Source organism: Manihot esculenta, chromosome 12 (genome assembly GCF_001659605.2).
Source record: "Manihot esculenta cultivar AM560-2 chromosome 12, M.esculenta_v8, whole genome shotgun sequence".
NCBI classification, from domain to species: domain Eukaryota; kingdom Viridiplantae; phylum Streptophyta; class Magnoliopsida; order Malpighiales; family Euphorbiaceae; genus Manihot; species Manihot esculenta.
In genome coordinates this window covers 30,448,019-30,466,073 of record NC_035172.2, presented here as the reverse complement: position 1 = coordinate 30,466,073, position 18,055 = coordinate 30,448,019, and the positions used below count along the sequence as shown (strand labels likewise).

Below are 18,055 nucleotides of genomic sequence, written 5' to 3'. Positions count from 1 at the left end.
TTCGGCCAAGGTGAGCCTTTCCGCCATTCCTCACCATCCTTGAGTTCTTTCCTTCAAATCTTTCACGATTTTCACGAGTTTTCATCTTGTTTTGAAGATTTTCAAGTTTTGAGCAAGTTTTGGAGCTTTGAGGTTCAAGAACTCAAATCTCTCCCATCTCCGAGTTTAGGACGTCTCTCCCTCGATCTTCAAGAGGTAAGAGCCGATCTTAAGCTCATTTCATGTTTAAAGTAAGTTTTATGCAAGATCTATGGGGTAGAATGCATGTTTAGCTCATAGTTAGGTTTTTGAGTTTATGTTGTGTTTTTGAGCAATGTGTTGTGATTGTGTGTTGTAGTTGGGGTTTTAAGTAGTCTGAAGGCCCTAGGAGCCTATGTATGTATATTTGCATGGTTTGGATGAGTTATATGCATGTTGGTATGGAAAGGAGAAGTTTTTGTGCAAAGGGAGCCAAGTTTCTGCCCTTTGGCAGAAACCAGGTTCGGCAGCCGAAGGACTTTCGGCCGCCGAACATGGCTTGGGAGGCAGGCCTTTCGGCTGCCGAAGTTGCCCCCGAAAAGAGACTTTTGTCTCTGTCTGGGACTTTCGGCCGCCGAAGGTGCCGCCGAACCTGTCTGGGTTTCGGCTCTGGAGGGACTTTCAGCTGCCAAAGGTGCCGCCGAACCTGCCCTGTTCAGCCTTCCTTTGCATGTTTTTGCATGATTGTTTGAGGTGTTTTAGGGGGTTTTTTGGGGATGTTTTTAGAGTTATGTTCTAGTTGTTTGGTCCCTCATTTGAGTCCACCTGTGTAGGTTCGGACCCGAGGAACCGATGACCCCAGCAGTGAGTTCAGCTGCTTCTGAGTCAGTAGAGCTTCAGCCAGAGGTGAGTAGAATAAACCTTTATGTTTTTAAAGCAAATGAATTATACAGTTGAGCATGTTCATGCATCATGAATGCCATGTGATGAATTAGGTTGTTTGCATTAGAATTCACGAATATGTTGCATTGCATTTATGATGTTGATGTGGATTGGTTATTGAATGATCCTTTAGTCCTCATATGGTATGATGATGATGCTATGGCATGATATGGTTTGGAAGTCCAGGTTGTACCCATTCTACGTCCCTGGCACTATGTAAGAGAAAGTCCAGGTTATACCCATTCTACGTCCCTGGCACATTGGTATGTATGATATGTTATGTTAAGAGAAAGACCGGTTGTACCCATTCTACGTCCCGGCACTTTGGAATGTAGAGGACTATTGGTGACAATACCATCCGAGATGTGATTTGTTGTGATGTGTTGCATTACATGATGGCATGAGATTTTAAATGTTGTTTTCTATTATTCTGCTCACTGGGCTCTAGTAGCTCACCCCTTTTTCCTAATCCCCCAGGATTGCAGGTACGGGCTAAACAGAGAAGTCAAGAAGAGTAAAGTCATATGTTTGTAATAGATAGAAAGTGGACATGATAAATTGTATAATGATGTAAAGTTTGAATAGTCATGTTATGTATAATGATATTGAGGATTAGAAGTTGTGCTTGACCCTATGGATGTTGTTATCCCTTTTATTACATGATCTTAGATGTTTTATGATGTAGATATAAACCAACTCAACACATGTTATGCCACCCATTGGGGGCATTGATGAGATCCCACAGAGGGGTCAAGGTTATGATTATGACTATGTTCAGTGCATGCACAGGTTGAGTTTGGTGTATGATAGACTGTATGAAAGAAAAGTTTTAATTCTTATGTATGTTGTTGATCATGTATGGGATTAAACAGGTTTACAGGTTACATGTCAGGCTTGCTACGGGTCCCGGCGGCCTTAAGCCGATCTGGATCCTAGCGCCGGTAGCGGTCCGATTTTCGGGTCGTTACAGCATTCATGGCGTGGGCATGCTCATGATCATGCTGTGTTGTCTACTTTGCGTCACAATAATATTATTTTTTATTTCAATAAGTAGTTATTACGGTTAGCAAGTCTCATAGACTTTCTTTTACTTTGTCTTCATTTCAAGTTATTGCTCCTTTAGAACTTATTTGTTCCGATGTTTGGTGACCTTCTCCAGTACATTCTCTTAATGGCAACCGTTGTTATGTTTTATTTTAGGGTAAACTGCAATTTAGTCCCTCTGATTTAGTGAAATATAACCTTTCGTCCCTCTGTTTTAAAAAACCTTCAATTTAGTCACTGTGATTTTTAAAAACTATGCCATTGGTCCCTCCCGTTAGATTTTCAGTTAAATCACCGTTAATTTTAATTAAAAGACTAAAATACCCGTAACAGCTTCTTTACTCCTGACCTCACCTGCTTCCTCCCAAATGGCCACTTCGGCATTCAGGTCCACCACCAAGCGAACCCCATTGTGAAATCCTCTTCTTCCAATCGATTGTTTTCTGCTTGTATTTTTAATTCTCCACGTGTCAATATCCGGTGTACTTTGGGGTATTGCAGAAGAGCTATGTCGTGGAGGAGAGCAACGAGGAAATTGAAGATAAGGAAGGTCCACAAGCAGAGCCTGAAGAGGAAGAAGAGGAGATGGTGATAGTTTGAAGAAGAAGAAGAGAGAATGGGTATTTTAGTCTTTTTAACTAAAACTAACGGTGATTTAACTGAAAATCTAACGGGAAGGACTAATGACATAGTTTTTAAAAATCACAGTGACTAAATTGAAGGTTTTTTAAAACAGAGGGATGAAAGGTTGCATTTCACTAAACTAGAGGGACTAAATTGCAGTTTACCCTTTATTTTATGATCATTAGAGCAAATATACATGGTTATATTATCTAAAACATAAGTTTGATGTTTATTCTACTTTTATTCGGTTTCATACTCTTGTTGAGAACATGTTTTTTATTAAAATTAAATGTTTCAATGTGATTGAGGGGGAGAATTTTGGTTTCTATCGAAATATCTATCTGATAATGGTATTTCTTTATGAGTTTCCTATCCATATACTCTACAAAAAAATGGTTATACAAAGTGAAAACATCGTCATATTATTGAAACCGGACTTGCTATGATGACTAGTGCATTGGTTTCCCTGTCATATTGAGATTCTGCTTTTGAGTCTGCTGTCTATTCATTGAATCGTGTTGTTACACCATTACTGGCCAATCTATATCCCTTTGAAAAAATATTTTCTAGAAAGCCTGACTTATATGAGTTTCGAGTCTTTGGTTGCCTGTGTTATCCTTTCCTGCATTCATACACTAATCATAAATTTGAACTCACCACTCGGTTTCATTTGTTTGTTAGAATTGAGTCTCTCTATTTTTTAAGGCGGTTGATAAATTAAATTTAATAGATATTCTTTGGGTTGTTTGTTGGCTAAAGTTAATTAGTGAACGTTTTATAATTAATTTACATCTAAGTAGAGATTGATTATGTGGAGCGTCTTCATAACTAAAACTAATTTATTGGAATAAATAAAGATTTTTTTTTATTTCTATGATAATTACCACAATTGAAATGGATCATAATTTTCAACTAGATTTTATTTGCATTGATTTGATTTTCTCTTAATTATTGCTTTCTTTAATTGTCTTGATTTTTATTTTGGTTTCTCTCTTTATCAAACCCCTTTTTTTGTTTTCGTTGTTTATTTTTCTAGTCATTGATTGAAAATTCTAAGTTTCAATTTCTTGTGGATTTGATCCTATTCACCCTATATGCAATTCATAATTATTAATTTTGGATAGATTATTTTTGGTACCTTCGACACCCATCATAGGGAACAATATTTAATTAATTTTATTTTTATAATGACCAGGTCTGATCAAGTAGGAGAGCTTCTTTTTGATCCTGAAATTGAAAAAACTGCAAAGAGCTTGAAGAAAGAAGCAAAGCTGAGCAGGTTATTGGTAGCATGTCTGTAATAGTAGACGAAAGAACATTGATTACTTAAGAAGAAACACTAGCTGAAGATACTCTCATCACTGAAGAAGAAGCACCACCAGCAGTTGTGAATCATCTTGAACCACCACTTAGAATCCAACTCGCCATGGCTGAAGAAAGAACCCTTCGGGAATTAGCAATAGCCCCAGTTAACGAAGCCCCACTTTGCATAAATTATTCGCCTTTGCTGGTAGACTTTGAACTGAAGTTTGGACTGATACACCTTTTATCCAAATTCTATGGGAAGGAGAATGAGGATCCCTAAAAACATCTCAAGGTATTTCATGTTGTTTGTCTAAGCATGAGACCACAGGGAGTATCAGAGGAATAAATTAAATTATGTGTGTAATACCCGGCTAGACTCCGGTATCGGAATTCCTACCGTCCGGCGGAATCTCGGATGTCGGAAGCCTCTAGTAGGGTAAAACCATGTTTTTATGAAATGTTTTAATGTGTTTTATGTTTTAAGCATGAAAGAAAATGAGTTTTTGCATGAAAATAGCATTGGAGGAAAACTCAGGTTCGGCCGCCGAACCTCAAGTTCGGCCGCCGAACATGCATGCGTTGCGGGTGTGCTTTAGGCCCCCGAAAGCATAAGTGAGGGAAGTCCAGGTTCGGCCGCCGAACCTCAAGTTCGGCCGCCGAACATGGCATGCATGCGGAGGCACATTCGGCCCCCGAACGTGGTCTGGCCAGCCACTATAAAAGGGTCCCTTAGCCGAAAACGGGCGAGTTTTTCCCCATTTTCGGCCAAGGTGAGCTCTCCGCCGACCCTCACCCATTTTTGATGTTCTTCCTCTAAATCTTTCAAGATTTTCACTTGTTTTAACTTGGTTTTGAAGATTTAAGCTTTTGAGCAAAGTTTTGGAGCTAGGAGGTTCAAGAACCAAATCTCTCCCAACTCCGAGTTTTTGGTCGTCTCTCTCGATCTTCAAGAGGTAAGAGCCGATCTTAAGCTCGTTTTATGTTTTGAATAAGTTTTATGCAAGATCTATGGGTTAGAATGCATGTTTAGGTTATGGTTATGTTTATGGGTATAAATGTGTGTTCTTGAACAATGTGGATGCTTGATGTGTTGTAGATGGGGTTTATGATGGTTTGAGACCCCTAGGAACATGTATGCTTGCGTTTGTGTGTTGTGGAATAGGTTTGATGCATGTTTGATAAGTTTGGAGGCGAAATGTGCATTGGGAGCCAAGTTTCTGCCCTTTGGCAGAAACTAGGTTCGGCAGCCGAAGGAACTTTCGGCCGCCGAACATGGCTGGGGAAGCAGCCTTTCGGCTGCCGAAGCTTGCCCCCGAAAGGAGACTTTCGTCTCTGTCTGGGAGTTTCGGCCACCGAAAGTGCCGCCGAACATGCATGAGTTTCGTCTCTGTCTGGGAGTTTCGGCCGCCGAAGGTGCCGCCGAACCTGCCTGACTTTCGGCTCTGGAGGGACTTTCGGCCGCCGAACCTGCCGCCGAAAGTGCCCTGTCCAGGCCTCCTTTGCATGATTTTGTATGGTTGTTTCAGGATGTTTTAGGGGGTTTTTGGGGAATATTTTATAGTTATGTTCAGGTATGTTTGGTCCCTCATTTGAGTCCACCTGTGTAGGTTCGGACCCGAGGAACCGAGGACCCCAGCAGTGAGTTCAGCTGCTTCGGTGTTGTCAGAGTCAGCCAGAGGTGAGTGGAACTAAACTTAATCTTTTAAATTAAATGTTTTATCATGTTTCATGCATCATGATTATGCAATAGGATGATTGCATTAGTTTCACGAATATGCCGCATTGCATCGATTGTTGTTGATGTGGGTGAATGTTGGATGACCCAATTAGTCCAAGACAGGAAGACCAGGACCCCATTCTACGGCCTGGCACAGAGTAAGGAAAGACCAGGACCCCATTCTACGGCCTGGCACGATAGTGGAACTCGAAGACCAGGAGCCCAGAGGAGGCCTTGGGATAATGGTAAGTAATGTATGTATGACAGGAAGACCAGGACCCCATGCTACGGCCTGGCACAGAGTTAACTTGGACTAATTGGTGACAAGTTCACTCAACCCTTACGTGAATTTTCTGTGTTATGATGCATTTCATTGGAGCATAGTATTAAAATGTTTTATAGTTCTTCTCACTGGGCTTTTAGCTCACCCCTCTCCCTTTACCCCCAGGCTTGCAGGTACAGGATAGAGCAGGAGTCCGGATAGAGTAAAGAATTCATGTTTATGTAATAGCTAGTAATGGACATGATCATATTGTAATGTAAAGTCTTAATCAGTATAGTTATGTAATGAGATGATGTATATGGATGTTAGTGGTGTGCTTGACCATAGATTGTTGTATCCCTTTTAATACATGATCTTAGAGATTTTTATGATGTTTATGTAACCAACTCAGTATATGTTATGCCACCCATTGGGGGCACTGATGAGATCTCACTGAGGGATCAATGTTATGTTTATGTTATGTATGATGTTTATGCACAGGTTGAGTTTGGTTGATGTATATGGAAAGAAAAGTTTTAATTTTTATGTATATTGTTGATCATGTATGGGATTAAACAGGTTCACAGGATGCATGTTAGGCTTGCTACGGGTCCCGGCGGCCTTAAGTCGACCCGGATCCTAGCGCTGGTAGCGGTCTGATTTTTGGGTCGTTACAATGTGCTTTTCCATTTTTTTTTAGAATATGCAACTAAAGATTGGTTGTTCACTTGCCCTCAGGTAGCATTAACTCATAGACAAAGATGAAAACTATGTTTCTGGAAATATTCTTTCTGACCTCCTAAGCCATTGCAATAAAGAGAGATCATTGGGATTCGACAAAAGGATATTGAGACACTACATGATTATTGGGAACAATTCAAGAAACTATGTGCCACTTGTCCTAGGTTCAATATATCCGACCAATTTGAAATCCATCACTTTTACCAAAGATTGTTGCCTATGGAGAGAAAGATGATGGATATAGCAAGTGGTGGAGCCATAAGGGAGAAGACCGCACAAGCAGCTCACACATTGATTTTCACCATGGCGGATGCTTCTCAACAATTTGGAGAGATACCTAAGCTAGAAGGCAAGTCCATGAGGTCAACACATTAAGTGTAGCATCCCAAATATCAAAACTGACCATCTGGATTAAAGCTCTGGTCGTAGGGAACAAACAATCGGCTCATGTTTGTGGAACATATGCTTATTCAAATCACTCTATTAACATGTGTCCGACCTTGCAATAAGATGCTCACAACAGGTGAACGCAGTAGGAGGGTACCTGTAATACCCGGCTAGACTCCAGTATCGGAATTCCTACCGTCCGGTGGAATCTCAGATGTCGGAAGCCTCTAGTAGGGTAGAAACATGTTTTCATAAATGTTTTGATGTATTTCATGGTTTTAAGTAAAAAGGAAATGAGTTTTTGCATGAAAATAACCTTGGAGGAAAACTCAGGTTCGGCCGCTGAACCTCAAGTTCGGCCGTCGAACATGCATGCACTTCGGGAGAGCCTTAGGCCCCCGAAAGCAAAAGTGAGGGAAGTCCAGGTTCGGCCGCCGAACCTTATGTTCGGCCGCCGAACATGGCATGCATGCGGAGGCACTTTCGGCTCCCGAACGTGGCCTGGCCAGCCACCTATAAAGGGGTCCCTTAGCTGAAAACGGGCGAGCTTTTCTCCCCATTTTCGGCCAAGGTGAGCTCTCCGCCGCCCCTCACCGATCTTGAGTTCTTTTCTTCCAATCTTTCACGATTTTCACTAGTTTTCACCTTGTTTTGAAGATTTTTGAGCAAAAGGTCAAGTTTTGAGTTTGGAGACCCAAGGAGCTAAAATCTCTCCCAACTCCAAGTTAGATCGCCTCTACTCTAGATCTTCAAAAGGTAAGAGTCGATCTCTAGCTTATGATGTGTTTTAAACAAGTTATAGTTGTTTCTTGAAGTAGAAATGCATGTTTAGGTTGTTTTGAGCTTATGGGTTTAATGTATGTTTTTGAGCAATGTGGGTGTGTTTGATGTGTTGTAGTTGGGGTTTAGGCTAGTTGAGACCCCTAGGAGCTTGTATGCTTGTTTGTGTATATTTTGAGTGAGTTGTATGCTTGATCTAAAAGGTTGGGAGGCAAATGTGCATGAGGAACCAAGTTTCTGCCCTTTGGCAGAAACCAGGTTCGGCAGCCGAACCTGCCTGGGAGGCAAGCCTTTCGGCTGCCGAAGCCTGCCCCCAAAAGAGGACTTTCGTCTCTGGAGGGCAGTTTCGGCCGCCGAAAGTGCCGCCGAACATGCATGAGTTTCGTCTCTGTCTAGGAGTTTCGACCGTCGAAGGTGCCGCTGAACCTGCCTGACTTTCGGCTCTGGAGGGACTTTCGACCGCCGAACCTGCCGCCGAAAGTGCCCTGCCTAGCCCTCCTTTGCATGTTTTTCTATGGTTGTTTCATGATGTTCTAGGGGGGTTTTTGGGGAATAGTTTAGAGTTATGATCATGTATGTTTGGTCCCTCATTTGAGTCCACCTGTGTAGGTTCGGACCCGAGGAACCGAGGACCCCAGCAGTGAGTCAGTTGCCCCAGTGTCTGGTCAGAGCTATCCAGAGGTGAGTGGAATAACTCAGTATGTTTTTAAAGCAAATAATGGACATTTTAGCATGATTCACGCATCATTAATGCCATGAGATATACTAGGTCGTTTGCATTAGAATTCACGAATATGTTGCATTGCATACTCTATTGTTGTTAATGTGGATGAACGTTGGATGATCCATAGCCCTCGATCTATGATGTAATGATGTGATATGTACGGTACGGAATGTAAGACCAGTGGGACCCATTCTACATTCGCTGGCACTATGTAAGAGAAAGACCAGGACCCATTCTACGTTTTGGCACAGTTGGACTATGTAGAGGGCTATTGGTGACAAGTTCATCCTTGATGTGATTAGCTGTGATGTGATGCATTCCATGTTATCATATGTTTTAAATGTTTTATTATTCTGCTCACTGGGCTCTAGTAGCTCACCCCTCTCCCTAATTCCCCAGGTTTGCAGGTACAGGGTAGACCAGGAGGTCCGCAAGAGTAGTGAAGTCATGTGTATGTAATAGATAGAGTGTGGACATGATAAATTGTAAAATGATGTAAAGTTATGAATAGTCATGTATGTAATAATATTGAGGTTTAGAGATTGTGCTTGACCCTATGTGTATGGTATCCCTTTTAATACATGATCTTAGACGTTTTATGATGTTTATGTAAACCAACTCAACATATGTTATATCGCCCGTTGGGGCATTGATGAGATCCCACAGAGGGGTCAATGCTTATGTTTATGCTATGTTCAGTGCATGCACAGGTTGAGTTGGTGTATGAGAGAATGTATGAAAGAAAAGTTTTAAATTTTTATGTATGTTGTTGATCATGTATGGGATTAAACAGGTTTACAGGTTGTATGTCAGGCTTGCTACGGGTCCCGGCGGCCTTAAGCCGACCTGGATCCTAGCGCCGGTAGCGGTCCGATTTTCGGGTCGTTACAGTACCCAGGCTCGCAGCGATAGAAATATGACCCATATTCAAATACATACAATCCAGATTGGAGGAACCAACCTAATTTTCGCTATGGCGCAACTCCACAGCAATTCCAGCCTCAAGCATCTCATCCACAGCTAGCACCTCCATCAAAATCAGGTATATCCCTTAAAGATATATGTAATACCTAGCTAAACTCCGGTGTCGAAATTTTAATTTTCTTCCGGAATCTCTGTTGGAATCCGGAATCTCGAAAATCGAAAACTTTAAAAGGGTAAAATGAGTTTTTATAAAAATGAATTTGAAGATTTTTATGAGGTGTTTTTTTTAAAAGAAGAAGATTTTCAAATCATCAAAGCTCGGCCGCTGAACATAAGCTAGCAGACCCAACTATAAAAAGGGCCTTAACTCAATTTTGAGAGAAATTCTTCTCGCTTCTTCCGGGCAGAAGTAAGTCTAAAGGCCCTTTGGTGATTTTGCTTGAGTTTTCTTCAAATCTTTTATAAATTTTTGAATTTCACCTTTTATTTTGAAGAAATCGAGCTTTGATTTTCGAGTTCTAGCTTTTGGGATCTTCGGAGCTCACCCATTCTTCTTTGAAATCTCTTCATTGTTGTTGTGGTTGTGTGTCTTTCATGAGGTGAGTTGTCTTTCTCAAAACTTTTTGATTTTTGGGCCAAATGTGAGATATGTATGTGGTTTGATTGCTGAAATGAGAATGCATACAAACTTTATGTCTTTTTCTCCATTTTTGTTTTGAATCTTAAATGTTGATATGCTATAAGTGCTTGCATGTTGTTTTTGGGGAGTCTTCTAGATTCTTAGAGGCTCCTAAGTTATTTTGGAGTGTTAGTGAGCTGTTGCATGTAAGTTGGAAGCGTTTTGGTGGTAGTTGGTTGAGGTAGAATTAGGTGCCTTGCAAAAGAACCCAGGTTCGGCCATCGAAGTTGCTTGTGAAGGCTGCCTTTTGGCTACCTAACTTGCCTTCGAAGGTCAAACAAGGGGACTTTAGGCCGCCGGACCTGTCGTCGAAAGTCCCTTATCTAACTTTTTTTTCAGCTTGTTTTCGACATGCTTTCTTCTATGTTTATAGGGGTTTCTTAGAATAGTTTTAAGTGTTGTAAATATTATGTTTGGTCCCTTATGTAAGTCTATCTATGTAGGATTGAACTTAGGAGACCGTAGAAGTCAGTAGTGAGATAGCTATGTTAGAGCTAGGCTTGCATCAATTAGAGGTGAGTAGAACTAAATTGAACTATTATTGTAAAGAAATAAAATGTTTTAAACATGGTCATGCATCACGAATGCCATGTATATATGATTAGATTGCCTTGCATTAGAATTCACGAATATGATATATTGTATAATTTATTGTTATTCTGGATAGATGTTGGATGATCCATTAGCACTCGAGTATGTTATGATATGTTATGACGGATATAGAAGTTCAAGTCGAAATCCATTCTACGCCCCTGGTATTATGTAAGAGAAAATTCAGGTCGAGACCCATTCTACACCCATGGCACTATGGATATGTTATGCTATATTTAAGAGGAAGTCTTGAGAAGCATCTCTTGTGGGCCAGGCACTATTAAAATTTGTAGAGGGTTACTGGTGACAAGTCCATCTTGATGTAAGTTGTTTATGTTGTGATGTATTCATATGATCATATATTTTATTAAACCGCTTTTGTTTATGTTTCTGCTCACTAGGCTCTTGTAGTTTATTCCTTTGCCCTAACCCCATGTTTGTAGGATTAGAGTTAACTCGGGAGGTCAATAGAGTTGTTTGATATAGTTATGATAATAGTATAGATTTGGACATATAATAATTTGTGAATTAGAGTTGTACTTTGCCCGAATTTCCTTTTATAATCCCTTGTTCATGATCTTTTATATAAAAGTTTTAAAGTATAAGTTATATTTGAATTAAGCCTGAGACTTGTAATGTTAACGAGCATTTAATGAAGGCTGTAATATGAGTTTTATATTTTTCAGTTACGATGCATGCACATATCGAGTTTTGGTTAATGAAATTAAAATATTTTATATACTTTTGTATTTATATATGGGATTATATCAGATGTAACACGATATATAGTAGGCTTGCTATGAGTTCCAATGACTTTAATTCAATCTAAATCTTAGCGCTAGTAGAATTGTGGGACTCAACAACCATCATAGGAATTGTTTCCACACATATTGAAAAAACATTTGAGAAATTATATATAATAGCTGGTTAAAAATTACTAAATAACTTGAGTCAATTATTTTGAACAAATGAAAAATGAGTCTAAAAGTTAAATGAATTAGTTTAAGTTGAACAGTTACATGAATTCTTTTTAAATAGAACCAAATAATTTTGATAATATAGTTTATAAGATTATATTATTGAAACTATATAATGAAATTATAATATCACTAAAATAATTATTAAAAAATACATAAAATTTATTTTTTGGTATGTTACAATTTTGATTTATTTTTTTATAAAAATTTAGAATTAAAATCAAATAGTTAGATAAGTTCGGTTTGGTTTCCATAATATATGTTCCTTCTCGATTACGGTATGGTTCTTCAATTCAATTCGAATTTCTAATAACTATTCACAATCTTAATTTTGGTTCAAATTGAACTACAAACCTTAGAAACTAATTAACTGAGATAATTACTTTTTAATAATAAAAATAACATAAAATTAAATTATGCAATGAATAAATATTTTTTTTTAAAAAAAATTTATGCATTGAAGTTGAAATTTTAAAACTAAAAAATAATTTTTTTTATTAGAAAAATAAAAAATGGGAGGAATAAAATAAAATAAATAATTAAAATTAAATGAACAAAATAATATTAAAGGCGGATAAGAATTTATTTAATAAAAAATTAAAAAAATTAATTTTATAAAGTAGAAAATATTTTAATCGAGTAATTTTAGAATAAAAACTAATTAATAACTTTTTAAATATATAAGAATCTAATATTAATTTTTTTACTATATGTAAAATTATTTAAATACGCCTAAATGTTTTGTAATTTTTCAGGGGCCACCGTAGCTCCATTCCTGATCATATATGACATGTAATTGATAGAATTCTATGTATAGAAATTTTTTTTTTAAATAAAAAAAACTTTCTGTATAAGCAAAACACTTTACTATGATGAAAAACTATTCTTTTATTTGTATATAAAAAAAATCTACTAATTAATTTATTAACTTTAAAAAATATATTAAAATAAATACTCTCAAGGACTAATTAATTTATATTTCATAAATCGAAAAACTAACTATAAATTTTTTTATACTATAAAAACTAAATAATATAATATTTAATATCTAAAATTAATGAAAAATTAATTACTAAATTTTTTAATACATTCAAAATATTTTAATATATTTTTCAAAATTAAAGTAGCTTTTCTATATCACATTAATTAAATAGTAAATTATTCTAACTTTATATATTTAGGAGTATAATCGAATTGAGTCGAGTCGATTTTTATAAAGTTTAGATTCGTTTATTAAAAAATTTTATAAGCTCGAGTTCTAATATTTAGCTTAAATTCGATTAAAAAATTAAATATTATAATCGATCTCGATTCGAGTTCGACTTATGAAAAACTCGTTTAAATTAATAACGAGACTAAATGAAAATTGAGCTTGAAATTTCGATTAAAAAGCTCGTTTAAACTAATAACGAGTCTAATTCAAACTCGAGTTCGAAATCTCGATTAAAAAGCTCGTTTAAACTAATAACGAGTCTAATTTAAAATCGAGCTCGAAAACTCAATAAAAAACTCATTAATAAAATTTAATTAATTTAAATTTTTAAATATTAAAATTTTAAATTAAAAGGTTAAAAAAGACTTTATTAAAATTAAATATAATTTAATTAAAGTCTACTGTAACTAAATTCTTAATTTAAAATATAATAAAAGTGAAATCTCTATAAATTTTTAATTTGGAATAAAAAATATTATTTTACTAACTTTCAATAGCTCACGTGTAAAATAACGTATAATAATTTTATAAAATAGATTTGTGTTCTAATGAAATATGAAATGTAGTTTTTAAAAAGTTTTGGGTTATGATTACGTCAACAAAAAATGATTCACTTTTTTTATTATTTAAATTTTAATATTTAAATCTTTTATTTTTTTATTATTTAGATTTAATATTTAAATATTTATTTATAACATCAAATAATATTTTTTTTGAAGTCAACATCAAATAATATTTATTATTTAAATATTAATTATAAATTTCTAATTAATTATATAAAATATATTTAATATAAAGGTAACGATATAATATTAAATTTAATAATTATTTATTTAAATATTTATATTTCATGAAAAATTAATTGAAATATATATAATAAATATATAAATTTATATAGAAACAGTCTAAATGACAGACAGATAATTTTATTTTAAATAATATAATTTTAATTAAATCTGTATAATTTTATTATAGAAATTTTTATATAAAATTTATTAATATATTACCATTGATTATTTATATGTTATCATTTCATTATTTATATATTATTATTCATTTTTATTTAAATATATAACTTATATTAAATTATTTTATTATATAAAAAATACTATACATATAATATAAATATAAAATATTACATAAAACAAATATATTAGTATAATTAATTTAAGTTATATAATTATATATATACATTATATTCAAATTTTATCAATAAAATTATATTAATTTATATTTAAATTATATAAAAATTTTAATTTATAAAATTAAGCGAATAATATTAAGTAAAAAACATAATCATACAAATACATATATAAACATATGAAAATAATAATAATAACAATAGTTTATTAAGAGATTTAATAATTTAAAAAGAGTGTTTAATTAAGAAAATATAGATTGAAAAATAAATAAATAAAATAATAATATAATTATATAATTAAAGAATAAAAATATAAAAATTAACCATATATATGATAAATAGATTAAGTGGCAGGGGTGTAATCAAATTGAGTTGAGTCTCTTAACGAGCATGCTCGACGAGTATTTTAACGAGTCTGTTCATGAGTCTCTTAACGAGTCTGTTCACGAGTCTCTTAATGAGCCTGTTCACGAGTCTCTTAACGAGTATGTTCATAAGTCTCTTAACGAGTCTGTTCATAAGTCTCTTAACGAGTCTATTCACGAGTTTCTTAACGACTCTGTTTACGAATTTTTTAACAAGTCTGCTCATGAATTTTAACAGTCTAATACTATGGAACTCAAGTTTGACTCGTTTAATAAACGAGTTTAAAAATTAAGCTCGAACTCGGCTCGTTTAGAAATCGAATCGAGTCCGGTCGAGTTTTTATCGATTCGAGTATCGAATAGTTCACGAATAGTTTGGTTTGTTTACAGTCTTATATATATTAAGCTTGCTTTTTATAAATTTAGTTGATCCTCCCATAGACTATGCTCAATTTTTTAATCCATTAAAAAGTTAATCCCTTAAATCTTTTTGAAATATGTGAGAATTATTGTGTGTATGCGGTATTTCAATGTCTCCTTCCGCATTATACTAGGAATAAAATTTTATGTTAGTATATAAGTGAAATCTTGCTACCCATGCTTTGTTCTCATTATATTGTATTTTTTTTTTCTTTTCAATAGGGGATTGATGGGAAACTCGAAATTGAGTATACCAATTAAGTTACGCGATTTTAATCGTCGGATCAAATTAGGCTAGACTATTGTGCCTTTAGCATTACAATAAACATTACAACTCTCAAAAATATTTATGTGTGTGTATTTGTTTAGAGAGTTTAGCTATTGATTTGCTGGGTTTGCAAAATCTTTTCCCATCATTCTGGCATGAAAGCTTACTCCTATGTCATGGGAGCAGTTCATCTACTCCCGTGGTACAGAAGGTGGTATACGTGACATGTTCGGCATCCTGTCTACCACTTAAAGTGCTGGACATGCTCACCAGCTCGGATTCTGTTATACACCAAATTTTCTGATTTTCTACACTTGGCTAATGAAATAAAGCTCAGTATTTCAACAAAGACATCTCAGGTTTCTTAGCCTTCCCTAACCCAACAAGTTCACTCTGAAATTTTATTTGCACAGTGAGAATATTTATCTCCAAATTCATTATTGGAATCAAAATATAGCAAAACAATATAAATTTTTGTTTATAACACAAATGGAAAAAGTGAAAAAGAAAAAGACAAAAGCCAAATGATTAAATCCTATTAGGCAAATAATTTTCTCACTTTGCCAATGAATCTCCGGCATACTGGGCAGACCTTGTTTTCCTCATGCAAAATCCTGCCAAATAAACCAAAGGCAATTTATCATAACCAACAATAAGATATAATAGGTAATAAAATTAACATATTTAAAATAACCGATCAGATCTAAATAAATTTTTCTTTATTTTTATAAATAATCGAATACCCACCTTCGAGCACAAATATAGCAAGTAGCACAATGACCACAAGGAACGAAGAAACAATTACGTTCTTCATCGTAGCAGATTACACATATTTTTCCATCGTATAATTCCGCTGATATTTTATTGCTGCTGCTACTACTATCACTATCACTACTATTAATATTGCAACATCCTGATTCTATATCTATATGGCATGTTCCATAGGTACATGCCATTGCCTTTCCTAGTGGTAAAGGGTTAATCTCTGTAGCTGATCCTCCATCTGAGGTGCTCTCATCTCCATTTTCCATCAGATATTTCATAATCAGGAAAACCATAAGTATCACCAAAGCTGCATGATTCAAACACATTTCTGTTATTTTTTCTCCTGAAGATTAAAAATGGAAAAAAAAGTTTGAAATGCTATTAGTGATAATGATAATTAAGTAGGCAATTAACCTACCTAAAATTGCAATGTATGCTGATAAACGAGCCAAAAAAGCAAATGCAGTGCACCATTCTGTCATACCATCCTGCAAGAGGAAAATCCAATATCATCAAGACCACTAATAGCAAGTAAGGATTGGAGTCGTTTCTAGGAGGTCTCGAGTTTGAAGTCCAGCCGGAGCTAATTAGACCGAAAAAGGTAATGGTTAATAATAATAATAGTAGTAAAATATACTCACTGAATTAGTAGTGGCCAAATTTTTGCTTGTAGATATGGTTAGATTAATGGAGTTGGATTTTGCAAGGTGGATGTTGAACTGCTTTAGCCCTTCTGCTATGGAGTACATTGATTTGCTGATGCTGTAGGATCAGCTCAGCTCCTCTTTGGGTCGTTCTCTTGTATCTGGAAAAGGAAAGATGAGTATATTTTCATTGGAAGGCCATGAGTGTACTGATAAAAAGAAAGGAATAAGCTTCCCCATTACCTTCAGATGCTTTGAATTCTATCTTCCAGAGCTCAAATCAAGCTTCTTCCAATGCCTGTGACCTGTGATTCTGGCAGTAACATTCCTGCAACAAATATGCTCCATGGATTCCGGGAAAATCATGTCAAAAATGAGATCCAGTCATTGAAAGTTTGGAAGGAAAATGCAGGGAGAGGCACAACACAAATTAGACATGTACGAGAAGCATATTATAAGAAATGGTAGCTGTCTGATGACATAGACACAACACAAGGACCACAGTGTTGTAGGTTTTTCTTGATCTTTAATTGATTAATGAAATTGCTGCTTATAAAAATTCTAAAAAAGAATGGTAGCTGGTGGACTGGCTTTCCGACGAGGCTTCCATCTGCTCTAATTTGATCGTTTGGCAAGTCTTGTTCAATTTTTGAATGGTAGGTTGACCAATTTTAGATGGGTCAAGCCTGTCATACACTAAGAAGAAAAGATGGAAAATTAGGTAGATATAAATTGGTTGCCAAATGCTCTGTGGACCCAAATTTAAGTCCAGACTTTCACCCAAATTCAAATTGTTAATATGCCCACTGGGCTCCGATTCTCCAAAAATTATCATTTTAGAAATATTTTATTTAGTTTTTTTTTTTTTTCTGAAAAAATCTAGCTCAACCACACTGGTAGGTTCGTACCAAACTACTTATAATTAATATAGAAAATAAGGTTTTATGATAATCAAAAATGAAAAATTTGACATCCTAAAGTTTGTGGTCAATGCTATATTGTGAGTTTTTTTTTTTGGTCTATAGTAGTAATATTGTGAGATATTTGAAAACATGTTAAATTTGGTTACGAGAGTTTCGTTCAAATATATAAGAAATTAAAAGTAGAAAAATAAAGAAAAAACCTTTTTTATTTTCATTCTCCCAATAAAAAAAATCCAAATGTGCTATAAAAGCAAATCTTCATATATGACAAGCTATTTAAAAATAATATATCAATACACAAATTAGAAGTTTTTAAGTTTGTACAATAATAACAATTGAAAATATTTATATTCATAAATAAAAGTTATTTTTAAAATATGGCGATTAATATTGACGGAGCAGCTAAAGCTGTGGCAAGACGTGCAGCGTGTGCGGGGGCTTTCCGATCAGAGCATGGGTCTTGGCAAAAGGTGGTTTTAAGCAGAATTTGGGTGTATGTACAGCTCTAGAGGCTGAGTTATGGACCACTCATAATGGTTTGATGTTAGCTTGGGATAGAGGGCGGAGGAAAATTGAAGTTCAAACTGATTTTAAGGGTTGCTTCCATTCAAAGGGGACAATGGAGTCTTTTCGCATTAGAAATCTTGTAGTAAGAAGTAAG

The 18,055-nt window shown here is 35.2% G+C and overlaps 1 protein-coding gene across 1 annotated transcript; it reads right to left on the bottom strand.

Moving 5' to 3' along the window:
• Positions 1-15,516: 15,516 nt before the first annotated feature.
• Positions 15,517-17,009, bottom strand: LOC110628002 (E3 ubiquitin-protein ligase APD2). The gene is made up of 5 exons (XM_021774434.2): positions 16,715-17,009; positions 16,469-16,632; positions 16,246-16,315; positions 15,810-16,134; positions 15,517-15,676 (listed from the first exon to the last, which is right to left on the bottom strand). The coding sequence occupies exons 2-5, from the start codon at positions 16,574-16,576 to the stop codon at positions 15,601-15,603; spliced, it is 579 nt and encodes a 192-aa protein (XP_021630126.1). The 5' UTR covers positions 16,577-16,632; positions 16,715-17,009; the 3' UTR covers positions 15,517-15,600.
• Between the last annotated feature and the right edge of the window lie 1,046 nt (positions 17,010-18,055).

Coding starts and splice junctions, on each gene's coding strand:
- LOC110628002 (XM_021774434.2), bottom strand. CDS start 16,576: ATGTACTCCATAGCAGAAGGGCTAAAGCAGTTCAACATCCACCTTGCA. Junction 16,316..16,468: donor ATTTGGCCACTACTAATTCA/GTGAGTATATTT, acceptor TTCCTCTTGCAG/GATGGTATGACAGAATGGTG. Junction 15,677..15,809: donor TGCTATATTTGTGCTCGAAG/GTGGGTATTCGA, acceptor TTTATTTGGCAG/GATTTTGCATGAGGAAAACA.